This window comes from Lonchura striata, chromosome 7, assembly GCF_046129695.1.
Source record: "Lonchura striata isolate bLonStr1 chromosome 7, bLonStr1.mat, whole genome shotgun sequence".
NCBI lineage: Eukaryota > Metazoa > Chordata > Aves > Passeriformes > Estrildidae > Lonchura > Lonchura striata.
Genome location: NC_134609.1, coordinates 24,893,611 through 24,920,217, shown reverse-complemented (window position 1 = coordinate 24,920,217; position 26,607 = coordinate 24,893,611). Strand labels below are relative to the sequence as shown.

General features: G+C 40.4%; 1 protein-coding gene across 13 annotated transcripts in view; it reads left to right on the top strand.

Moving 5' to 3' along the window:
• Positions 1–26,607, top strand: part of ABLIM1 (actin binding LIM protein 1) — a 191,868-nt gene that overhangs the window by 128,408 nt on the left and 36,853 nt on the right. For 9 of the 13 annotated variants that reach the window (XM_077784702.1, XM_077784703.1, XM_077784709.1 and 6 more), the window contains exons 7-11: positions 13,012–13,099; positions 17,564–17,622; positions 17,726–17,768; positions 22,268–22,311; positions 26,510–26,587. In XM_077784702.1, coding sequence (XP_077640828.1) covers positions 13,012–13,099; positions 17,564–17,622; positions 17,726–17,768; positions 22,268–22,311; positions 26,510–26,587 — 312 coding nt within the window. Of the gene's footprint in view, positions 1–13,011; positions 13,100–17,563; positions 17,623–17,725; positions 17,769–19,902; positions 19,966–22,267; positions 22,316–26,509; positions 26,588–26,607 lie in introns of all 13 variants that reach the window. The other 4 variants (XM_077784710.1, XM_077784701.1, XM_077784704.1 and 1 more) reach the window with 3 other exon arrangements.

The window sequence follows — 26,607 nt, the reverse complement described above, 5'->3', positions numbered from 1 at the left end:
CCAGTTAAAGATTGAATTTGGCAGGAGGGGTATTTGTAGTTGGGAAGGACTTGATTTATAAGTATCTAAAGTTGACAGAGCTCTAACAGAAGTTCAGTTGCTATGGCAGCATAATCACAAGGCATTAACTTCTCAGCAGTGGTTTGGAAACCATCCTTCAGTCAATTTGAACATCAATAGGAAGAGGAGGAATGTTAAGAGGATGTAAAGTTGTTGAATAATAAGAGCAGGTTGTAACAAGTAATTTGAAAAAATAACCAATTAAAGCTTCCTTATTGCCACAAAGGGATTTGTGAAATCTCTCAGCTGCTTATAAAATTATGGCTTATCTTTATAAATTGCTTTTTTGAGCACAGTGTTGCTGATTAGGATCTATATATCCTGGCAAAGCATCTTTAGCATCTACCTTGTTGATTTAGTTAAATATTCTCTAGTGTGTTTCCTGTACTAAATATTACAAAAAAACTTAGGTAGACTGGTCAAAATTCTTTACAATTACATTTCAGTAGAGGGCCAAAGTTTCTTGCCACCACCAACAGCCTTTGTGACAAATAGCCACTGCAGGTATTGCAGTAACATGGAACAGACAAAATAAGTAGCTCTTTCATGTCTTGGAGGTGCACAGAACAAAGAGCAGCTTTTAGCAGAAGAGCAGCTTAGCTGGATGAGTGTGAAATTTGTTAGCTAACTGTATTAAGAATTCCATTGCTTGGTTGTACTGCAGAACACATCTTGTTCTCCGGGAGCAGACCCCTTTAGGGCAAACGTAATACTTTATTTTTGTTTTGTGACACCCATTGCTTCTTCAGTCCATCTTTTAAACCTCTGCATTGTGCTGGTCCTACCTGCCAAAAACACCCACAAGAGATAAAAAACGAATTATGATCCCTGCACCAAAGTGTCCAGAAATTCCTCCAGTGTCACAGCCCCACTGGCAGTTGGGATGTGACTGTGCTGTCTGCAGCAATGTGAAATTATTTCAGTTAATTTTTGTTTCTCCTGGACTGAGATCACAATGAAAAATTGATTAAGTGTTGAAATATTTTTTGCAGGATTCTGATATTTCATTTTTAATTCCTGCTTTAAGTCCTCCTATCAGTGAAAAGTCTACGACTGACTTCTGGAAGACTAGGGTAGAACTTACACCTATCTCCCATAAAAAATAATTGTTGGGAAGAATGTAGCAGTAACATGTTTGAAATTTGAGAAGTGGAGAAGAGCCTGTTGGGGCAAGTCTGTAGCTGTCACCTGCTTGTAGGAGGCTCCATCCGGGTATTGTGCTCAGCATCCACTTGATGAGGACTCAGCCACCTCTCTTTTGTCTGCTTTGTCAGGGTGTTTTCCTGAGGGGAGGAAAAAAGTTAAGAAAAACAAATACTAACCCAAAAGATAAGTTTGGAATCTAGGGACTTTGAAGTCCACAGCATTAACACCTGTCTATTGAGCAGGTAGTTTTTATGGATTAAGAACTTGGAGTATTTTATGGGTGATTAAATGTTTGAAATGACCACCTGAAGTACAAGATGGATAGATTTTAATTATATGCTTATGCTACATTAGGTTTAAAAGCTCTTTGGATAGATATCTGGGATGTGTGACATTTGTTAAAAGCCTTTTTCTTTTTATGAGGGAAAATAGCACGCAGTAAGGGATGCATCTTTTCATCACCAGCAATGCAGGTACTCTGGCATTTAAACTGTCTGTGCAACTAGTTTGGGAATTTTTGTGATTTGCAGACATCAAGGAAATAACTCCTGTAAATCCTTTGAGTTTAAGTTAAAATATTAAGAAATTGACTTTTACATGTAGGATTTGGAGAGAGAGATTTGTTATGCATAAAGATGGATTTGCTGTTGCTTAGAGTTTTGTAAAGCAAGTGCACCTCGCTGGAAACTTTTTTGCTAGGAGTGAGGAGAGTGAAAACTGAGGCAGTAAGAAACTTCAAGCAGATTTAATCTCACCATCATGCTTGAACTAATGCTCTTGAGGCAAAATCATGGAGATGCTGTAGTCAGTTGAAGATCAAATGGCAGCAAATGTTGTTAGATATCCCTTTCTGCTTTATGTCCATCTGTTCTTTCCTGTTCATCACTACAGTAATTTGCGGGAATAGCTTTTCTCTGGTAAATAGAAGTCTTGATTTTTATATGAAGCTGAAGTAAACAAGATAGGAAGTAAAATCCCTACTGTGTCTTGGCTCCAACATGCGTACTCTGGATATTCCTGCTAGCAAGGATTCAAAAATGTACTTGTATAGTTTTGCAGCTGTAATTGGAAATCATGTATATCAGCAGTTAGAAGACTGACAAATAAACAAACAACAAAAAAAAAGATCTTCTGCCAAAAAGGAACTATATGCTTCTATAGCACAGTACATGTTGGAGGTCTGACATTTATTCAAAGTTACCGTTTTTGAAAAAGAGTCAACTATTTCTCTGCACTGGTTACCCTGATGTCCTTTCTTATGTCCATTTTAATTTTAGTGTAAACACTAAACACTTTGGCCAGAATTATAAAACAAGGATTCCTGAGAAATGTCTGGATGTAGTCTATAAACATAGGCTCATAACTGATAGGAATTATTGTGGAGTGATTGGGAAGGAAACATATTAGAAGTGAATTTGCCCTTTCCCTAGGCTGTCATCTGCTTTTTGTTGTGACCTCTTTCTGTAAGAGATTTCCAAAGGTAATAGGTAGCACTGCAGTTAATCAAGGATAAAACCCCATTCTTTAGACTTTTTAAAGCATTATCAGATCAGACTGGTTCCAATAGGATCAGTTTCCTACAAGAGCAGGCTGTAGTCACTAATGGGAAAAAAATATTCCCTGCTTAATTCCCACACAAGATGCTTCCCTGTCAGAACAATCCATCAGTCTCCATGGTACAAACTGCCATAAATTGCACGTTGCTTGTCTACTTTGTTTCTTACAGGCTACTTTTGTTTTATATTCTGGTTGTTTTCTGTGGATGTACTGAGCCTGACGTCATGCTTAGTTGCTTGCTCCCCTCCTTTGGCCCTTGCAACTCTTGTTTCTCTGTTGTTTTTGGGACACTCCCCGTGAAGTGAAAGCAGATAGCAGGATGGAGCCCAGGCTTTGCTGAATCCCATGCCAAAGCTTGCATCCTTCCTCAATCAGCTTTTTGACAGACAACTGGAAAGGCAGCTCTGTGGGAGATGAACAAGAAAATTGGCTACACTTAGGTCTAGTGGTGTTCTGGGCTGGTTTTCTGAGAATTTTTCTCTGCCTGGCTCTGCTGGAAACATTAATTTTGGTCCTGGGTGAGTAGCTTAAACTCCCAAGCTCTCATTTTCTTCACCAGTCAGAAAGTGCTTTGCACTTTCCCAATGAACAGTTTAACATGAGTTTTTCCTCGAGCTGTTCTTCCAGCCTTCCTCAGGCCACAGAGCCCTGCCACAGTGCTGAGCTCCCAGGGTCAGTAATAATTTTGGGGCTGATGCAGCTCACCCAACCCCAGAACTTCTCCTGGCCTTGCACTTGAGCTGTCTCAGTGAGCCACAGGTCAGATCAGCCAAAGCTTAATTCTAGCTGGAAATCCCCTGCTATAGCAGGGATTTTGCTGTTTAGCCAAGACAGGTCTCAGTGAACTGATTTAACTCTCTTGGAAATTTTTCCAGTGTGACCTGTGGTCCCTAGGAGCTGCCTGATGTATTTGTAAAATCTCTCTATGAAATGCCCATTGGAATGGATTTTAAGGTCAGAAGCACTGCTAAAGTCATCTTGCTTGACCTTCTCTTTTCAAAATCAGAGCTTTTCCCTAGAAACCAAATGAAAGCTTATCCTTTGGGAAATTACCCAGTCATGAAAACTGCAGAACAATTGCAAGGCAAAATTTTTTTTTCCCTCATGCTGCTTAAATTACCTTTGCTTTTTAGAAACTTCACTTTGTTTGGAGGTTAAACTTGTCTAATTTCAGCTTTTTAGTGCCACAGAGTTTTCAGTGGCATTGAAAAGCTCTTGCTCTTTCCTGCTATTCCAGCCTTCCTCTGCTTTTAATCATCTGTCATTGTGATCTGGTCCTCTCTGAAGTTTTTATGTGAGTAATGATTTGACTCTGAGTCCTTCAGGATCACAGCTGAAGGCTCACCTTGTGTTGATGGTTCTCCACTGAATTCCCTTCTGCAAATCTACATGGATGCACCCACCGGTGTTATAAACTTTTTTCTGCTTTTCCTTTATATTCATTGTATACATTAAATGCTCAGAGGAGCAGGCCCTTTCAGGTACTCTGTGACAGCCTTTATGGGGAGATTTTAATGATGCTCCCCAGCTGCTTCTGTCATGGCTCAGTCTCACAGGGCCTTGCCTTCTCGATTTGCAGGTATTTTACATCAGTCTGTTAGAACATACTTGGTTGGTTTAGATGGCTTAAACAAGCATTGCCTGTGAGTCACCAGCAGATTTACCAGGGGAGGTTTTGTATTCTTGCCTTGGCCAGTGGCACCTCATGCTGTGGGTTGAAGGAAGCAATCTCTGAGGTATCTGGCTCAGCAGAGCCTCCCCTGCTATCAGAGCCATCTGTCTGAGCAATGCCTTGCTGCACTTTCCTTAAGCCTCTTGGAGTTCAAATTATTCAGGTCTTGAATAATTTGTAAATCTTGGTTTGTTAAAAACACTGTTAAAAAAATCTTATTCAATAAACAGTATCAAACAGGAAATTGGCATTGTCAAATACAGACCCTAAAGATACACATCCTGAACAGTCCTGCCTTTCCTATGTCATTTTTCATCATTTTTCATCTACAGCTCACAAGAGAATTTTGCCTGATTTGTTTTTGGTTCTTTCACATCATGCTGTAATAAAGATTTTTATTGTTTATAAACATACTGTTCCTAGTTATTTCTTTGGTAAATTTATCTTTCCTATTAGTTATATTTATTTCTAATTTAATTACTTAGTCATCGCCTTTCTTTTCTCTCTTTAGTTAATATTATCTCAGTTCTTATGATTGGGACCTGCAGCAGAACGTCTTAAAAATTGTTTGGTTTTCCTTTTATGGTTACTTTAAGATATGCATGTTCCTTCCAAATGCTACATGCATGTATAATTTTATACACATATTTAACACTGTTATCTATTTGTGTTTGTCCACACATGCAGTCAAATCATATTTGGAGATAACTGATTTTTGAAAATGCTAAAAAGATTTTGTAATGAGGATGAGGTCCAGTATTTGTTACCTGCTGTCAGGTGCAAAACTTTCTGATTTATTAAACAATTCTGTTGAGTTTTTTTGAGATAGAGGAGGTTTGTTACTGACTTTCTAGCCAAATTTCAGCAGGTTGGAGCCAGCTGTATTTCTACTGACTGAAGAAGTTCTTTCCAGTTCAAGTTACTTTCATTTTGGAGCTATTGTTGCAGCACTGCAAATGCAGCTGCAGTGGAGGTGACCTGCTCATGCACAAACATCAGGCTCTGTTATTCGAGGTCCAGCCAGAGGAAGGGATCAAGGGACCAAAAATGACTTCATGTGAAGAGTTAAAAGGAGAAGCAGGGTGGTTGGTGTCTCCCTCTCCAGCTCCCATGTTCCTGATAACTCAGTGGCTCTGTCATCCCCTAATGAGAGAGAACTCGAGGAGCACTGGGAAGCAGGAGATTCCCAGTGTTGTGGAAGATTGGATAATGTGTGTATCCAGTCCAAAAGCCATTCCCAGGGCTCCCTGCTGTCCCTTCCCTTGTACCACAGGGCTGGCACTCGGCACTGAACCAAGCCAGGGGCTTTGCTCTGCTCTCAGCAGGCTGGGGCTGGGGTGGCTTTCACACCGTGCTGCAGACATGGGGCACTCAGAGCAGCTCAGCACACCTACACTGCACTCTTGCAGTCAGCACAGGTTTTTTCCTGGCTGCTGGAGTCAAAATTACAGTTCTTCCAGCACGAGGATGTTTAGAAAGGCCTTGGCACTATGGTGGAGTTACTGTAAAGTAGCTTTGCTGGTTAATTCTAATTGAAAGCTAGTGCAGCAATATGAATGTGGCTGTAAGCAGGTCCTTCACTTTCTGAAGTGTCTTTTCATGTCAAAAAGCATGCTGGACAAAATGCATAGAAGATAAAGGAATATTTACTTATTTAATGCTTTGTGAAACCTAAAGATTACAGATGATCTAGAAAACCCACACCTGTACTTATAAACTGGACCTATTCCAGCATTGTTGAGAAACAGAGAAGGGATTTGTGTCAGATACTTCCTGCTGAGGAGTTCAGAATTAAAAATAATCTTTGCAATAAATGGAGTTTAAAAGATAATTAAATGATGGGTACTGGATTTTGCCTTCATATGCACCTAAGATAAGGGTAATGAAGGCAGTGAATTCACAAATTTGTATTATAATTAGATACAAATGAAACTTAACAAAATATAAAATATTTCTTCTGGATTGCTTCTGATTACTACATATTCAGTTAGTGGGATTAGGCTTCTCGTGCATAAGATTCTAACAGAGGTGATGCTGCAATCCTGGCAGTAGGCAGTAAAGCTGCATTTGCAGTTGCTTTGCTCCTTTGTGCTGCCCACAAGATTCTGGCCAGCCACTTTCGGCTCTTGTGGGTACATTTCTTAGTTGTGGAATTCCCTTCTTTGTACTGACCTGCTGTTAACTGTGTCAGTAACAAGAATTCTCAGCTTTGGTGCTGTGTGTAGCAATAGGTGGATTTGCCCTGTAAAGGCAGACTAACAGCTCCATAAAGACCATGACTGACAGCTAAACATCTCACCTGTGTGTGCAACTTGCTCAACTTTGGGTGTTGCAGGAAAGTGAGAACTCAAAGGAGAGCTGACAGTGCAACCACAAGTAACTTAAATGATCTTACAAAAACCAAGTGCAGTTGGTATTCAGCTGCCACGAGGACTGTTTCTTCATGCCACTAGAGCAGTTTCACAGCTGGGGATTTAGCCTGAATGATTACTCACATCTCTTCTATAAGGAAAACTGTACTCCATGCAGTGAATAATTGCACTGCTGTCAGCAGCTGATGAGTATGACACTATTGTGTGTGGATAGAATTAACATTAATAAGTTACAAAGTTTATTACGGTCCATCCATTAAGGAATATGCTAGCATGACATTGTCAGTCACTGTTGTAATGCTGGGAAGTATTTTGTGTACAAAATCAGACACTCGCACGAATAAACAGTGCAAGTGTTCCTAACAGCAGGGCAGCTGGGGTTTTGTCTCACCCAAGGCAGCACAGCAGTCAGTGGTGGGCTCAGAGGTCTCTTCCATGCATGTTGTCATTCAGATTTACGGTCACAGCCTCACGCTCCATTTCCCACTTTCCCCCAGTCCTGTCTGCTGCAGCTCCATCGGCTTGGGAACTGCCAGTGTGAGCTCTGCTTCCTGCTGCTCCATCCTCCTGCAGGTTGAACAGAGGCACAGGCTCTGCTGAGAGCTGCTTCTATTGAGAGGTTGTGACAGGAGTGTAAAAACAGCTTTAGAAGGTCCAAATTTTAAAGATGCATATTAGACAAGGACTAATTTTTTAAAAAATGTATTACACTTTCCTTCCATTGGTAATGATAAAGAAACTTATGGTAGATTCTGAAATTCCTTGGAAGCAAAGAAACTGCACTTTTATTTTGTTTTCTGAGCACAGATATTTGTAGCAACTTGCTCAACAGATAAGAAAGAGCCTGGGAAAAATGAGTGGACAGTTTGGGTCAGGATGTTATTAGAAACAAATTTTGGTCTTCCTAGTGTTTATGCTATTCCAGCCACTCATGAGATCACAGAAGCCTGCAGAGAAGGAAACAATGGAATTTGATGTTACACTGAACATCAAACAGGGTTGAAGGTTCTGTGACCTCTGCAAGTAATTAAAATAAAGCTTCACTGGAAAATGGTAGGCTACTGCCACAGTTCCTGTTTTACAATTCATGACATTCCTGAAGGGGTTTAAAAGATGAGTCTGAATTATCTTTGTGCTTCTCCAAAGTCCTTAGGAGAGTTAAGAACTCAAGGCATTCTCTTCAGAGTCATGGTAGGAATAGATACTGGATAGGTTTGTCTCTCAAATAGGCCTATAAAAACTAAACTAAAACTGTTCATAAAAACAAAAAAAAAAAAAAAAAAAAAAAAAAAAAAAAAGGAAAAAAGGGAACTGGTATTACTCTCATATGTACTCTTTCAACTGCATAATAGTTTTGGTAGTATTTAAGAGAAAAGTAAAGCTTTCTACATGTTTAATAGCTCTCTGTCAAGTGACTGCTCAGTTATCTCTGAAAGGAGAGAGAACGAGTGCAGCTGTGCAAATGTAACACAACAAATATGCAGTTAATTGTGTCCTTTGGCCAGCAGAACATGTCTGTTGGTAATTAGTTCTTCCTCTACCAGACCACTGGCATGTGAGCTCTCCTAGTGTGATTCTTGTTATTGTTCTCTCTGGCCCTTGTTCACTGTTGTTCTGGAAGGAAGGACAGAGCTGAAGGCATGAGTAATAGGAAATCTTAATCTCTCACGTTCACCAAAGAGGAAAACATTTATTTAATCAGCCTAGAGCTTTACAGGCACTCAGAGAATAAAAGTAAGTCTTGTGGGAAGTGGGGGCAGAGGGCTTGGAGTCAGAAAATAGAGTCCTTGGCTTTTGAAGTGCTGTTTCCCCGGGGTTGATGTGGTGCAGGGACTTTCTCAGCTGGATTTTTGGGACATGTGTCAGCTTGTCTGCAGGTGTATTTGCAGCTCCTGGATTGGAATGATTCTTGCAATACCCACCACTGCCTTCCCTGACAGCGAGGAGTGGCAGTACCTTTTTGTCTTCAGGAGGTCCCCAAACAAGCAAAGTTTATCAAGTGAAGGCAAATGAGCTGTGTGCATGTTGTGAACAGGTTGGAGCATCAGCAGGGTGAGAAGGTTGTACAGAGCTCACAGAGTGGTGTCCAGCTGGTGCTTCAGGTACCTCCTAACCCTTTCGTTTACATTTTAAACTGGTAGAGGTGTCTAAGCTGGGTGCATACAGTGTGTAACACAGTGCCTGTGTTCTGCCACCTCTGTCACTCAGGACAGCTGTGCAGGGTCACTCCCCCATCCCCTTAGAGGAGCCTTCAAAGCTCTCTGCAAACACAGTCCACAGAGGCTCTTAGCTAAGGAGGATTGGCAACATCCAAGTTAAGCCACTTGAGAGAATAGCCTGCTTGGCAAAGGCTGGAACTGTATAGCTTCTGAGTCTGAAAAGGTGATTTGTGAAAAATCTAGTCTGAAAAATGTGGTTTCTCATTGTCAACTATTATTGCAGGTCTTGGTATTGGTATAACACATAGTAGAGTTTGTACTTTTGCTCATGACACTTGGGACATGTCCTCTGCAGAGTAAACACATCCAGCTCCTTTGTGTAGTCCATCATCCATGAATTCTGGTCACTGAGCCTTCAACTGTCCTTCACAAGCAGTAGAGATGTGATTACATGGTTTTACTTTTAACACTGGTTATGAAGAATACATTTCTATAATGGTTTTCCTTGGTAGTGTTTCTCCAAAGTATTTTATGTAGAACATTAAATGTAATTTAACCTGCTTTGTAGACTGGGAAACTGATGGTCAGTGTTACACAGACTTGATTCCAGTTTAAGTCTTGAAATTACCATAATAAATAGATCCTTAATACTATCTAAAGTAATGTTGTATCTGTTTAATTCTTGAACGTGATTGTGCATATTGTGGACAGTATATATATTTGTAATATATAGAAAATAACTAAAACTCATATATCTTTGATCAGTTACTGATCAGTGAGATTTGCAGAGCCATAGAAAACTACTCAAATTTAGCATCCATTTATCTACATTTATAATTATGTTTATAGAATTCCTTTGGTCACTGTTTCTTCACTCTGCAGTTCTAAGGCTCTGGAAGTATTTGGTAAATGAGAATGTACTTCTTTTTTTTTATTTAATTTTTTTCTGTCAGCTGTGTTCAAATAGGATTTCATCTGAGAACCTGTTTCAGATTTGTTAATGTGGGCAGAAGTTAAATAGGCAAGTCAGAAGAGGTTATATGTTGTCATAAATTGTTAACTTATATTCTTTGCCTTTATGGCACATGCAAGTGTCTGATGATTTAACAGAGACTTTATAGGCAGTGACAGCAACACATAGGTTTAATACTTCATTTGACAATAAATTGCTGTAAATTCATTCAATTCCATTTACCAATTTGAAGTAAAAATGTTAAATATTATTTTGGTGGCTTTTAGCACTTCTAGCTAAGCAAACCAAGGTATTTACTGCAATTAATTTAGCTTACTCCATCTTATGTTAGGGGCAGTCCTGTAAGATATGGGTCACAGTTCGTGCTTGATGGTTTGGATAGTCCTGATGACTCAATCAATGTGAAATAATTCAGAAAGGACCAAAAGCAGTATGATAGATCAAATCCCAGTATCTGCATAGCACAGAGAGCTGCAAAGGATTTCTGGATGTGAACTTGAGAAGGGGTGAGGAGACCTGAGCAGAGGGAGAAGACAGAGCCTTTAACCCTCTCTCACCTTGAATGAAGAACGTTTTGGGGCAGATGTGCACTTAATCAGTGTTTCCTGGTCCTGCCAGGAGGATTGAGATGCAAACCCCTTAATGCACAGCACAGGAGCATGAGATCCCAGAAAACTGCACACTGGACACACTCTGAATGAGGGTTTAGTAGCCCTAAAAGAGCAAAAGCAGATGTCTAGAAAGTGTGACTGTTTCATTGACTTGTCCTAATACATTATAAATGACTGATTTTTAGCAACCATTTTTGCAGATGATCACAGCAAGTCAGGTGTAGTGAGATGAGTCCTGAATTAGTTGAGATTCAGAATGTTCTCCAGCAAATACCTGCTGTAGGAAGGATCCCACTCATGAGCTGTAGAAACCTTACAGAGGCAGAGAACTCATGAAACTGTTTGGGAAGTGATTTTACAACAACCAGTGCAGCTGCTCTGGTATGTCACTCCCCCCAAAAGCTCTCCAGTGCAGGGTGTGTTCTCTCTTGGACTTGCAGGGTTTGTGATCTGAGGCGTGGTGTTCATTCATCATCACTCACAGCAGGCTAAAATTGAGCCACTTGTTTCAGTCACTGGGAAGGACCTGATAAACTCAAAATTGATCCCTTTGGCTGTTTGGAAGAGGCAGATGTACATGGTTTGAACTATATTGCCTTGACAGTAGCTTATCAGAAGTTTTCCCAGGAAAACAAAACTTCAGAGAGGCCAAAGGTCTATGCAGAATAATGTGATGAATTCTGGATTTCTTTAGCCTATAAATTCCAGACTTGAATTAAACTAGTGGGACACCTCAGAGGTTAAATAATTGCTAGGGAGAGTCACAGATGAAGGAGGCAGCCAGTAATGAAAATTATAATGAGCATTAACTGTGTTTTCTCTCTCAGTTCAATATTAGCTTTGTTGCTGCAAGTCAAACATCAGTTCTCTGTTTTCTCCCTCAGTTGCTTTTCTTCCTTGAGTAAGTAGATTTGGTAGTGACTTCTCATTTTCCCTTTTAATAGAGACCCTGTTTTGCCTGATAGCTCTAAATCTGCTTTACTAAGAACACCTAAATCCCTTACTCTCTGGTGGATTTTGCCCCTGCAGTGCAAGAATCAACAGTAAATGCAAGATCTGAGTAAGAGAAGTGCAGGCTTTTGCAATAGAACAGTGAAATATATAACTAAAGTACCAGCACACTGAGTCCTCTTCTCTGGCCTTGTATTGCTGAAGTTCCTGGATGGGAGTTATTAAAATTGAATGGTGCAACTTTGGCTGTAGAAGAGCTGGGTGGTAGAGCTGATTTTCTGGTAGCTGTCAGGTACTTTAAACCATGTACTTCATCATCTAATATACGTATATATGTTTCAGTAAAAAATCCTGTGTAATGAATGTCACATGTGAACCAAAAATATGTTGTTATTCTTCTCAAAAGACAAAATGAAAGGTTTGATTTAGTAATGTTATGGTCTTAAGTATACAATGAGGTAGGAAATGGTTGTGATGACATTTTACAAGTCGGCTATAGAGTAAGCAGATATTTTGTGCATATAGCATCTGAGTGGATGGGGAGTATTTATGAAAAAAGTCTGGAGGTTAATTTTTTTGGAAAGCCAGATACAAATTCAAATACTTTTAAAATTCTTTACTTGTCACTATGAAGGGTCATTTTCTAGCGTTAATAATTTTTCTATTTAAAAGCCTGATGTGGACATTTTGTGCTTAGTTTATGAGGAGAGGAAGCTATTGTATTGATTGCTTTCATCTCCTAAAGAAAGAAATTGCATTAATACTTATGCCTTGATTTTTCCTGTTCTTATAGGCCTGAAATCTGATCAGCTTTACCTATTAATGGTATCAATGTATTTAAGAGACTGAATGACTCAGTGGATTTGGATTTGGGTAACAGGATCTAGGGTATTTAGGACCTCTACATTAGTAGTTCAAATTCAGCTCAGGATGTCTGTGCTGGTACAGCTTCTGAAGTGAGGGGTCTGGGAATTAAATTAATGGTCCCAGAAGTGGCTCTAAAAAGCTCTCTTTACCAATACCCATGTCAGCAGTGTGGGGAAGAAGGCCAAGGAATGAAATGGCAGGTTGAAAACTCATTCATTGGCAAAACAGGAACAGGTTTGCACCAGTTAACTGCAGTGTGACATTCATTGCCTTGGACTGTTGGATGGTTTAAAAAGATGTTTGTCAAATCATGCAGAACAGGTGACTTATGATGTAGCTCCTAGCCAGGAGGACACTGATTACTTGAATGGAAGGTGTGAAGAGGAGGGGCTGTTCTGGGCTGTCTTTTCTCTCACAGCCTTTTTCCCAAGCAGTCACTGCTGGCTCTGCTGAGGACAGGGCAGACCTCAGGGCTGAATTGGTGTGGCAGAGCTGACATTCTCTGTGCTATTGTCACATCAGGAGGGCAGTGTTCTATCAAAACAGGTGAACCAGAAGAAAAAGGGCAATGGTCAGGCAGAAGAGTGCTCAGAAAGCAGTGCAGTGCATTTGTCCCTCATGTTCCTTTTCTGTTTTTGTTTAGGCAGGTGACAAGCATTATCATCCAAGTTGTGCACGATGCAGCAGATGCAACCAAATGTTCACAGAAGGAGAAGAAATGTATCTGCAAGGTAAGGATGTCTCCATTCCAAAAGAAGAAAATCAGACATCGTGATTTTGTGGTTTTGGACTATAGTCGTCCTGTCCTCAATGGTGTTCTCATATTTTTTTCACTTGATACCCTTTTTGCTCTCTTAGGTGGCCCTAACTGTAACTTTGCAGCAACTTTTCACCCTTGCTGAGGCAGCCTGTACTTGTTAAAAAATGAAATTTAATAGGCTGCCTCTGAATTTGACATCTCATTGGTAATTTAGCCCCAGAATTGTGTATGAGAAACCAGACAAAGTGAAGGGATTTCCCCTGATTCCTGCTGATCAGTTTCTATGCTATTGTGGACCACACTCCAACCTGTAAAAGGCAAGGGAAAATCTTCCAGAAGATGCAGTGAATTTGCTCATTCCTCATGCACATTGACAGAGTCTCTCCTCCAGTTCTTAATTTACTACCCTTGCCTACTTCCCTTGTATCTGGTCACATCTCTCTTTTTATCCCCATGTACTTCATTTTTATATCTTTCTATAGCCACCCCTTTCTTGTATGTTTATTTTCCTCTCCCCTTTCTTGTTAAGAGTCTCACACTTCCAATTCTTGCCAAGCTTGGTTTCTTCATGATCTTTTCACATAAAAAAGAATATGCTCTTTTCTTTGATTGAAAAGTATCCTTGATATGAATCCCACCTCCTCTCTGAGAAGGTGTTATACTCACTATGAAGTTATTTTTATTGCTTGCTGTAGTATTACTATTGGTAGAAGGATGTATAATACCCATTTATGTAAGCCAGAAATAAAGTGAAAAAGGCAGATACATGCTGGGATTTTGTATATTGCACTTAGGTTAGAAAACTTGATTTACTTGAAAGGAATGTAGAAGAATAGTGAAAGAAATATGAAAGTGTTGTCACAGCCATTTCTTGAAATCCTGAGGAGAGGATCTTACTGGAGGAGTTCCAAAATAAGATAATATTGTTAAGGCATTTCTTTGAAGCTAACTTGTTTTATTTTGTAGTTTGTCCTTCCTTGCAGTCCCTCTCTCTCATCTCTCCCTGACCTTATACCTCAGTCATCTTATTCCAGCTGTGCCCAGAACAGGATGTGAAATGGTGTAGCAGCTCTGCTTGGCAGGAGCAAGGAGAGGCTGGAAGAGGGCTGGGTGGGAGGTGCTGCTTTCTGATGGAAAATTGGAATAACTAACTTGAAAGCAGCACTTGCAGCAGCTGGCAAATCTTAGTTTCCTCACATGATAGTGTGCTAAAGAACAGGCAGAGTTCAAAATGAGCATCAGATCATCCTTTGCTGTCATTAGTTAATAACAGCTTTCTCCAACTAGTGCCATTTGCACCAGTCTAGCAGAGAGTGGGGCTGTGGGTTAATTGAGCAGGCTTTGGTGTAAAGTTCTGCAGATCCAGATAAGACAGAAGGTATCAATTTTACTTAAACTAGGCTGGAGTTTGTCCTGGACAAGTTCAGGTGATAGGAAAGGGGAAAGGAGAGAAACCTGGCAGCAGCTTGATCTGCTGTTCTCTTCTCAGTGAACGTCTTTGTGTGGTTATGAATCAATGTTCCTGGTGCTCAGTCTCTCTCAGGGGAGGAGCACCTCAAATTGCATTGCTTTATTGTTCACAGGATGTTTTCTGGCTAAATACTGGAATTGCTGAGTGTGCTCCAGACTGTTCTGCCAAAGCTTTCCTTGCTGAATTCAGTGTGCTTGCAAGTGTGAGGACCTAAAAGCTTTTCCTGTGCAAAGCTCTCAGCTGAAATGCATATCCTGACTCCATCCAAATCACTGCCCCTAGGGTGCAGAATAACAGCATTCCAAGCATTTCTCCAAAACAGAAATACAACACCGCAACAATAAAGCTAGAACAAAAATCATGTTGTTGATAAAATACACAAAAAGAGGTGGCTTCCATCTCACTTTGAATTGTCCTCTCCCTAGAATATTAAAACACTTTCTTGGTATTGCTTTGTATAATAGAGAAGCCTGTCAGGATTGTGGTAGAAACTTGTATTAAAATGTTGGGAAACTGGCAAAAGGAGAACATGGACAAACAAGGTCTCTGTCATGGGGCTTTCCATATTAAGGATGGTTGGAATAATGCTAGCAGAAACACTCTGGCTTGGCTCTGCTCCAACATAGGAAAATGAAAAAGAAGCAGCACCAGAAACTGTCTCTTTCCCATTAACTTCCTGGTAATGCATTATTTTATGGGCTGCCTCACAAGGCTGTTGCTGAGCTAGGATTGCCCAGTATTTAGAGGGATGCTGAAATAATAGTACATGCAGAGTTTAAAGCTGAATAAATGAGCATGCTAGTTGATGTTTGCCAGGTAAGCAAACAAACATATGTTAAGAATGGAAATAATCACAATTTGCTGAACTGTTTCCAGCAGTAAAAGAGAGGAGTGAGGCATCTTGGGAATTTGCACCCTTGCAAGTATTTCAAAACAGTTTGGATGAACAGTAACTACAAAACGTAGGTGGCTCAGAGATCACAGAAAATGTACATTTAACTTCTTAAGCCTGCTCTGTCTGATTTGGGTTTTTAAATGTCACATCTTTCAAATCTCTTATCATTTTGTGAAAGAAAACCCACAAACCTTAGCTAGCTTTCACCATGAAAATAACACCCAAGTATTTCTTGTTCGCTTTCAGCACTCTCACAAGGTGTCCCTAAATGGTACCGGTTTGCAATAAAAAATGCCCAAAATGCAGTGACAGCTTTCTCACTGATGGGAGGGAACGTTTAACAGAAAAGAATCACAGACTTGTTAAGGTTGGGAAGACTCCTAAGATCATCAACTCATGCCAGTAATCTAACATAGAATAGGGATAATTTTTCTCAGGGCCACACAGGAAGGAAGCTCACAGCTGGATTTGAGACTTGAACTAAAATCTTCTGAGTCTTAGTTCATCCTTGAGCAATAGGCATCATATTCAGAGGAGTCTTACTCAGATCACTTCTTTTAACATGGACTTTTAGCCTTATGACCTGAACTCTCTTCCTCCTGCATGGCCAGGGCACAGCTCCCTCCTGATCCTGCCTGCTCTGTGGGCTCCTGGCTCCGAGGCTGCTGTTTGTTTACAGAGAAGGCTCTCGGTGCACTTCTCCCTGTTGTCTGATGGTTTTCCACTGCCAAATGCACAGTTTCCTTGGCTTAGATTCACAGCCAGAGATCTCAGACCCTTGCTCCAGAGTCACAGCATTCTCTCCTGTCTCCTGGTGATGACTGTGCTGTGTACTGCTGGCAAGTGAAATGATTCCTGCTGCTCTTTACTTCTGCACCAAGCCATGTAAGGGCTTGTTAGAAGAGAGTTTCCAGCTCCCTGACCCATCCTTCTCCTGTCCTTGAGGGTGGGGTTTCCTCTGGCTGCTTTTGAGCTAATAGTCACCAGCAGGAGACCTGGACTTGGCTCTGTTTGGTTTCTTTGTGGACAGAGTGAAGAGGTGATGTTCCCCCCTGCAGATAGTCAAGGCTCTGGATTGGCTTTGTGATGACTGAAATGAAGGATGAATTTGATTGCAGCTGCAGTCAGTGTTAAAAATCAGTGTTAGTTTCTGCTCTGTTTCATCTTGGCCAATACCTTCAGCAGCTTTCCAGCAGTGACCACAGCTTACACTCTGTTTCAGAGGACAGCTGAAATGGGATGGAAATGCTTCTTGCCCCTGACATCACTCAGTCCATATCCAGCAGGATATTCCTACTTTACAGCATAGGAAAGAATCTCATGTTTTGGGAAACAAACAGCAGAGGACTTGCCTTTTTAGTAGGATATACAGCTGGATATGGCAGGTGGAAGCACCAGTAGCACAGGGTAGAAGTGCTGCATGTGCCAGTGGCAGGTGAGGTGTGCTGGGATGCAGGCAGGGGCTGGAGCTTTGCACCACCTGCCATCCTGGCCTCTCACCCACTGCCGCTGGGTCACACGCAGCCCTGGCTCTTGCACTGTGGATTTTTACATTTTGCTTTTCCTTTTGCATTTTACATGAGAAAAAATGTGATCTGAGTAGTACTGAGTAACTGAGTGTGACACCTATTTCTTAATGGACTTACAATCAGAAATTCCTTTTTATGTGCAGGGCAGTACAGAAGGGGAGAACAGACCAGGTAACTGTGGCCCAGTTCTTTTGCTCTTACCTCTTACCCTTCAACCTGCCAGAGGAATTCTCTCTCTTTCAGTTCCTCCAGCTGGTGCTTGCTGACTCTGTTGCTGCTTGAGGCTGCTTAAGTTTTAATTAAGAATGTGTGCAAAGTGCTTTGACAGCCTCAGGACAAAGCTGCTGTAGGTACACCAAGGATTTGAATATTTTTTGTTTCCCTTGTATTTCCCATGAGCTAGACTTTAATGTGAATTACTCTCATAGTTCATACAGATCCAGCATCTGATGCAGTGAAGAGATTCTCTTTAATAACTGGCTTGTCATGAGCAGAATCACCTGCTTTTCTCTGAATAAAGATGTGTTTCTCCTCCCTCAGGTTCCACTGTCTGGCATCCCGACTGTAAGCAATCCACTAAGACTGAAGAGAAGCTCCGGGTAAGCTGAATTCATGGCTCAGTGACACACCATACATTTTGCACACACAATAATCGAATGTTGTTTTTAAAAGAGTGACTTTTTCCATGTTTTTTTTGCATAGCTGTCACAACTCTGGCAGAATATACAGTGGAGGCACTTCAGAGGTATTGCTCTGATTTTTAGGCTTACCACCTTCACATACCTGTCTCAGTGCACTGCCTTAAAGATAGTGTCATTTACTGACATACAGACGTGGCCAAGTATCTAAGACACTTCATTTCATATCTCAGTTGTTGTGAGAGAGACTCCTAAGGAGAAGATATGAACAGGGCAAATGCTATCATATATTTTAGTGGTTTTGCACATCTGCATAATTGCTCTATCGTTATCCCCTGTTCTGTGTGGTTATTTGCAGCAGTTAGACAAGATGAACTCTTCTTTCTTTGCCATCCAAGTAAGCCTCAACCTAAAGTGATCCTGATTTGAATGCCAAAAAGAGCCACAGTTACCCTTGGAGTTAAATCAGCATATTCAGACAAACTTTCTGGCTCAAATCCTCGGTGACAATAGTGCTGCACTGATAAATGCTAGAGCCTGGCTTTTTGCATGAACCAGGCAATTCTAAGCCCTTACTCACAAATTCATTCTCTGGACAATTTTCTCTTTTTGACATCTCACTTATCCCTTGAATTTTGCTAATTTCCCTGGATATGAATATTACAGACTGTATATTAATAAATTGTCATTCAGATAAGAAGATGAAAAGGTACTGGTATGAAGCTACCTGTGACACCCTGTGGGTTGTATTCTGTGTGGGTCTCATTCACAGGAATCCTTTAGCATTTATTCCAGTACACTGGTCTGTAAAGCATCCCCCACAGAGAATTTATCATGGTCGTGCAGATAAATTCCTCTTGAGCAGAGTTCATGTTAGTGTGGGCAAAAACATAACTGGATGGGTGTGTGGTTTAGAATGGCCAAACTCAGTGCAGGTACCATCCAGCATTCACACATTGTTCTGTCCTCACTTTTTGTAAGAGAATGGAAAATTATGCCAGACTAGATTTTCTTCCTCATTTAACAGTTTGAATGTAAGACAGTATTTTGGCCATGCTTAAGTGTCAGAATGCTTTTGCCTTGCAGTACTTGGTTGCAGTACAATACCTCCCTTTTGCTTGGACCCAGGAGTTTTATCAAAGCACTCCTGACTACACTGTGGCCCTTATGAGCCTTTTCCAGCTGACCTTATAAATCAGTTTGCTTGTTTCCATTCCCCATGGAAATGGCTGTAGTCCTCTTCAAGTATTTCCCTTTGTGTCAGTATTCTCCCCCCTCAGCTAATTTTAATTGAAGTGAGCGAGGTGAATGGATTCACTCACCTCTCAGGCGTTGCCTGAGTGAGTCCTTGCAGGAAGAGGAAGTGAGGCTGAAGAAGGCAAATTGAGGGAGCAGTGTGACAGCAGAGCTGTCCTGCAGCACCTTGCTCCTGGAGGAGACCTTCTATGCAGAGGTTAAATAGGTCCTTAAAAGGCATTGATAAATGCACCATACTGAAACTGGCTCAGATGCATTGTTTTTAGCTTCTATGGTACATCACAGATTGTCTACTCTGGTGCAAAGTCAGAACCTTATTCTAATATCAGCTAATATCAAAACTTTGATGACTTTGACACTTGTTGACCCAAATGAAGGCAGTAGCAAACAGGTAGGTACAGAAACAAACAAAACTGGGGGAGCTGTGTGCTATTAGAGCATGTCAGCACTAAATTGGGATACGTACTTTCTTTGAATTGCAGGTTTTTATTCAGGGTCAGGCCTAGATTTTCTGGTGGTTCTGCAAAAAGCCAGTGCCATTGCCTATTTGCTTGCTGGATTTCCTTTCCCTATAGAACAAAACAAAACAAAAACCCTTTTATCACTGAAGTAACTTCAGAGGTTTTCAGCACCTTCTGTTTTCTCTCAGTAACTGAATTGTGATATAAATTAATCAGCATTTGAGCTGGTCAGGATCTGAGAGGGAGTTCATAAAAGCAATGGTTGCTTTAGATCTTTTCCCCATGGATATTTGTGGAAGTTTACAAAGATAAAACAAGCAGAAAGCAAAGCAACCATGTGCATGTTACAAAAATATATATTGTTTGGTGTTTATTTACAACTGTCTGGCTGTTGTGATTCTGCAGCAGTCAGTAAGTAACAGATACTAGATGATAAAAACTTGGTTGAAAAAATAGCTTAACCACTGAACTGGGGAAACTGCTTTCCTTTTCACTCATTTTTCCCTTTTGTGTTCCATGACAGCATTCCTCATCTGAGTTCTTTTATCCAAAGAGTCTGGTTCTGCGCAGGCCACGCTCTGCAGAGGTTTGCTGTTGTGTTTTCATAGTGTTGATAATGATCTTCCTTACTGAGAAGATTCTTCATTACTGTCATTTGCTGCGCTTGCTACTACTTCTGCCACACAGCTTTCCTGCTATCACTTGCCACCATGGGCACTGACGCTGTATTTTGCATCACTTGTTTCAGTGTTGCTTGTTAATTCTCACATTTTTTTATTTTGTTTAATGAAATGCTTAAAATTAACTTCTTTATTTTAGATTCAGATGAGCTTTTGGGGTCTGTAGTATTGGTCTTCCAGTATTTCAGGAAGTTTTCCTTCTGAAACAAAAATTAGAGTGCAAATATGAAGCAAATGAAAATAGTGAAAAATAGCTGACTTTAAAGCAACGGTTAAAAAGAAATAGTTTTCCATGAACAATGAGTTGTGTTTTTAGGGAAAAAAAAGCCATCAATTAAGCCACTTCCTTTTTTTATATATATTGACCAGCTACCCAGGAATACTTTAGTTGAGAAAGTGCTTACAAAACACCAGTTTTGGATATATTCTATGTGCTGCCTGAGAGCATTTGCCTCTCTAGTCTGATGCACATTGACATCTGAGTTGCAAGGTCCTCTCTGTCCTCCTGACTTTGGAACAGCTGTCTGCTTTCAGATTTTACTGAGTTTGCTTTGCCCCTACAACCACCACCCAATTCCATTTCTTCTCCCTCAGGGCAGTGTTTATTTGTTGGTTGTGTCTGCTGTGGGACGTGTGGCTGTGCTGGTGCACCTTGGGGTAGTTTTCACTTGGTGATGGAGTCTGAGCTCACTGGTGCAGACCTGGTAGAGGCTGGCAGCAGGCAGAGAGTCCATGCCCCTGGATGTTCTTAATGTTGGTTTGTGCAGCCTTCACATCTCTCATGGCAGAGTAGATGCAGTCAGTGTCAGCCAGGGCAGGGTGTCTGTGAGATCCAGCCTGCAGGATGGCGTTGGACAGTGGAATCCAATTCTGTGATTCAGTGGGGGTTGAGTGGTTTATTTACTTAACTACTATTGAACACCTCTTTCTCTGTTAGCTACAGATCTGTGTATCAAGAAAATGCAGCATAAAGATGTGTTATCAGTGCTCCTAAGGACAGCAGTGTCTCTTCAGTCCTAGGCTTTATGGAATAAAATCTTGAAGTCTGAGAACAGCACTGTAGGACCATTTCACTCATCTTTTAGGCCAGTGTAGTGACTTTTTGCATTTAGCTTAGGGCACACAAGTCTAAGCTTCCAGTGTTGAAATCCAGGAGCCTCAGGATCCAAATCCTATTCAATATATTAGAAAAATATGCAAGGCAAAATAAGGGTAGCCCATGTTAAAATAAAGGTGTGCTCTCCTTCTTGCTTTGTAGACTGTGTAGGATACAAATATCTTAGGGTCAGATGAATATCCTCTTGTGTAAATTTGGTCAGTATTAAATGCTGTTTAGATTTACATGGTGATTCTATAAAGTGTAACTCAAGGCAGATTTTGGCTTCAAGTCTTTTTCTACAGAGTAGACATAAAGGTACTGTCATTGCTGTTGCTAGTAAAGTGGGCCAAAGACTTGAATCTACATGAAAATTGTAGTTAGAAAATAGTGAGGTGAAATCCACTGAATTCTCTGAAAGCTTGTGTTGAATTCAGTATGTTCTGGACTTCCCACTTTATTTTCTTGTTCTTCCCACTTAACTTACTCTTGATGAAGGTTAAGTTTGCATGAGTAGTATTGTAGAAATTTGTTTGGTACCAGCACCTTCAGTAATTACGTGCTGAAAATTCATTCTCCCTCCTGCCTTTTATATCCAGAAAGGAAAGAAAAATCAGCTGTAACCTATTAATATCTATGTCTGTGTGAGTTTGAGCTAAACCTGTTCACTGGTTTTGTCTTGATGCATACTTAGTATAGAGAAATAGGGAATGCATGCATTTGAAGGAAACACTCTTGTAAGGAGAGGGGTGCAGTTAAACCAGCAGAGAGGCACAAAGAATGCTGACTTTGAGGGACTTTGTTGGTCTTGTACACCCATTGAAGATTACAGAAATCCAGAGGAAATCAATATTTTATGAACCCTGGTTCCAAATCCTAATCAACTGTAAAACCTTGCAATTGATAGAGCAGGTAGTCAGTGTAAAAAGTGTTGTACTGGGAAAATCAAATCCCTTACTGTTGCTAAGTCTGCCCAGAACAAGAAATTCCATTCTAATATTCTATTTATTTAAAATATGCTTCACTTTTAAAGTAGCTTGTGAGGTTTAGAGAATTTGATTAAGCTATAATGTTAAATGTTATTAAGTGAAAACATATTCATTCTTCTGCAGCTATTATCACCGCCTTGCATAATGAACTCTATCAAAAAATTAAGGCAGGTACTGTAAATGGTGACGATGCCTTTGTAAAACGATAGTGCATCCATTTGGCCAGATGTTCTTGGGATCAGTTTTGATCTGGTTGCCTGCACCTGTAAGTTTTTACAGAGCATGATGCTGAACATCTGTACTTGGGAATGCCAGAGCCACCACATTGTAGCAGCACCTGGATGATGTGAATGGCTCTAGTGGGGATTTTTTTTTTTTTTTAAGAAGTTATTTATTTAGGTGATGTACCATGCATGATGACATGATGACATAACAAACAGGGGTAAATGCAGATGAACATCTTAAGCTTTGTAGTCAAATACTGAAATATGAAGTTAATCAGTTTGGGGCATCTGCATGGGTGATCTGATAATTGAGCACTCAATTCACAATGAAGCTTAGAGGATGAGCATGGAAGTTGGTATTCTCTCTATTAATCTGTAAATGAAACTGGTAAAGAACTTCTTTATTCAAGGTAAATGCATGGAATGAAGAACAAAAACATAAAAATAAGAAGTCTGTGATAAAGTGGGAAATAACTGAGAAGTCTTGCAAATAATTTAGACGCTTTGTGATCTGTTTTTTCTTTTGGCTCCTTTAATGACATGCATGAATTTTTCTTGACTTTTTATTTTTTTCATATACTTCATAGACTTTCTGTATTTGGTAAAGACATCCTATATTGATATATTACAACCATTTGTGTGGAAGAGGAAAAGAAAAAAAGATGACTCTCCTACTCTCAGAAAATGTGGAGAAGCCATGTACCACCAGAAAAGAAAAAGAAGATTAGCTCTTCATAGAAATTTCCCTTAAATTTCTCTTCACACAGGTGGCTTTATAAAAGGCTGTATTTGAATCCTTCAAGGAAAAGAACAATCATATAAAAAATGTTTCAGATCTCTTTGTAGAAGAAGAAAGGCAGCTTAACTTGTTTTGTTGCTTGGAGTGTAGAACAAGTGTCACAGGACTATTGTTATGGAAGTAAATACCTCTAAATTATTGCATTTATTTTAAAGATTGTGTCCTCTTTTTTCACCCATTTTCTTTCAATAACGTGTGAAAGAGATGCACTCGTGTTACCTCCGTTGTTAAAGGTTACACCAGGGCCAGCCCCATTCCTGCTTTAGCTGATCAGCTTCCCTCCAGGATGGAATTTACACCCAGTGCAGTTCCATCAATACAGAACTTGACCTCCAGTGTGCCTCTTGCCACCTGTGTAAGATACAGAGTCACAATGGTGTTACACAGGGTCAGGGATGAAAGTGTAAATTCAGTCTAATAAAAGCCATACCAGGTCACAGATTTTCAAACAGGAGCTTTTATGGGCCTCTTGGGAGAGGAGCCAACCATAGCAATAAAAGTGTGCCAGAGGAGCAGCTTATATCAAGGAATCTTTGGTGTAAGTTTGTTAAAGCAAGCAGCATAAAGGTTTTTAAGTGCAGTGCAATTGTCTTTAGGGGAAAATGCAAAGCTGTGAAGGATTCCAGACCATATGGGAAGAAGCAGGTTAGGAAAGAGCCATCTGTGATGGGAACAGCCTGTATAACTCAAAATAAGAAATAGGGCAAAGTGAGGCAGGAAGGGTGAGAGTAGTTGTACAAGTTCTTTTTATGCACTGTCTTCAAGGGTATGTTTAGACCTCAGCAAGGTAGAGGACTGGGAACTGCTAGAGGAGCCTGAGAGTTGCCAGTCTGCTTGGATTCAGCTCCTCAGAAAAGGAGCAGAGTGTGCTCAGGAAAGGAGCAGAGTGTGCTCAGGCTGTGGCTGGCAGCAGGGTGTCCTGGCCACGCCATAGGGAGCTTTGCAATATGCAGAAGGTAAAATTGATGTACACAGAAAGAATCACAGAAAAGAGAAAACTGGTTTAAAGGGTGTAATTTCTGGCTTGTGGCCTTGTTAGTGGGATGGTGAAGAGGAACTTGGAACAGAAACACAGTGAGGAAATGAAGAACAGGTGCTACAACTTGCCAGTCCATATGACAATTCCTCTTGTACTCCAGGGTTAAGAGCACATAAGAAATTTATTAGCAGGATATGGCTGAAACTATCTTCTTAAGGTGTCTTAACTTTATTTTGTAAATTCACTGAAGTGATAAATACAAGTGAATTTTCCTTAAACGAAAAAGGTTTTAGCAGTGACACTAAGAGATGAACTAAGGAACTGGAGTGAGGACTGAGAATTTCTTGTTTTTGAGGCAATTATAAAAGATCCAAAGGGCCTGCCAAATGGGAATAAGCCATAACTGCCTCTAACACTTGTTTTCCTACAACAGGGAAAATTGAGCAGACAAAACACTCAAAGTATGTCTGCCAAAAGCCAAAGGTAACAGAGACACCCCTAAAAGTACCTCAAGTACTTAATACTGTTCCCTATGTTGTAATGAAAACAATTGTTTTCCATAGTAACTGCAGCAACATGTTACATGTGTCTCCACTCAAACAGAGTGAAATGGAAGAATGGAAGGGGATATAAAGTGTTTCTCAACAGCAGCCAGATTTTCCAGCTCAATTCTTGTAACATTTCCATGAAACAAGTGCTTGTTGTTGGGTTTTTTGGTTTGGGAGGAGCTTAAGGGCAGATGAGAATATTCTGTTCCCTTTTGAGATGTAGGAATTTGTAGCCTCAGAGAGAAAAGAAAAGAAACATGTAAAGGTCCAGCTGAGAAAGTGTTCTCAAACATGCTCTGGAGAGGTTTTGTGACTTTGTCAGTCCACAGCTACATCTGCTCTCTGTTTGATCTGAATCTTGCGTTTTTTGGTAGAACATATTCAAAGCTTTTTGTTTCTCTAACCCTCCCTGAATGTGGTGACTTAATTTTCAAAAGTGAAGTCAGAGAAAGCCTGCTGTATAATCCATGACTAGTCTTCGGCACTTTGTATACAGATGGTTCCAATAGCTTCTCTGGCTTTGAAATTAAAAGTAGAAAGTCTCTGGGGTGAGTTGAAGGGTTACTTCAGGAAATGTATGCTCAGAGGTAAGGTAGGTCCAGTAGTCTTTTTGTGTTCATCCAATATTTCTTAAGAAACAGTGAGCCAGGCTGTCAAGCCTTGTTTCTCTTCAGGTATGCCTGAAGGTCCCTTAGTCCAGGGGACCTGATGTCACAAGCTGATGAGGTAAGGACTGTTTTCCAGGATTTAATTTTAAGTAACCTTGAAGTATACCACTGCTCTGGTGTCATCAGAGTCATATGCTGACACAAAGTTTTGTGATGGGATTTGGTTCTTTGCAGTCAATTAGGGAGCAAAAATTGTTCATAGTTTCTCAGTTGCAGTTGGGATATGGTTGACTTGACTACCTTTGTGTATTGTGCTGTGTGCCAAGTTCAGGACTAATCATCACAATAACCAGGGTGACTTTTGATCAAATAGAATACTTGGCAAATGCATCAGGTTTTCAGGATCCCCACAGGTCATCAGTTGTTTCCTCTCCTCTCACAGAACTTCCCCCAGGGCATCAGTGTCTGTTTAATCCTGAAAAAGTGTTGGAAAATCTACTAAATGTAGCAGCATTAGTTCTGTAGGGATGAGAGTGTTCTCATGAGTTTCAGTTTGCAGAAAATGGTCATTAAAAATCATGACTTTTGCAGTATGGGGAATCATGACATTGCAGCCAACATTTGACTTTCCTGCTGCATCTTGGTTGTGCTGCAGATGGAGGGAACAACTCCAAGCAAAGGATTTCAGGTCCTTTTGCTTAGGAAGGCTGAATTCAGTTCTGATTATGTCATTCCTAATGGAAATCCAGAGATTGAACACCTGGAAAGAGATTACATGTGTGCAGTTCTCACAACAGTTTTGTCTGCTGGACTGCTGATCCCTGCAGTGGTTTGTGAACTAACCTGTTGCTAAAATGACCAGCAGGAGTGTCCTGGCTGGTTCTTTGTATGGCTCCTACAGTGTCTCTGCAGATGTTGTTTGATTTTGTTCATTATTGTTGTCAGTCTAGTCTTTTACACTGTGTGATTTAGAAAACCTCTTCCCCTCTCACACCACTCCTTCCCATACCAAAAAAAAAAAAAAAAACAAAACCAAAAAAACCAAACCCCACTTGCCTCACAAGATTGTGGAATTTGCCAGAATGCTTGCATTTGTGTTGACATTTTTCTTAAATTCAGTTATTTTCAATAATGCAGATTTCTTCACTTAAAGTTGCCAACATTAATGGCTTCAGATTGCTCTCAAAAGTTCCCTTTTGTTTTTCAGCCTACAAGAACCTCATCAGAAAGCATTTATTCCAGACCAGGTTCCAGTATACCTGGCTCTCCAGGCCACACTATCTATGTAAGTATTCCTTCTGATGA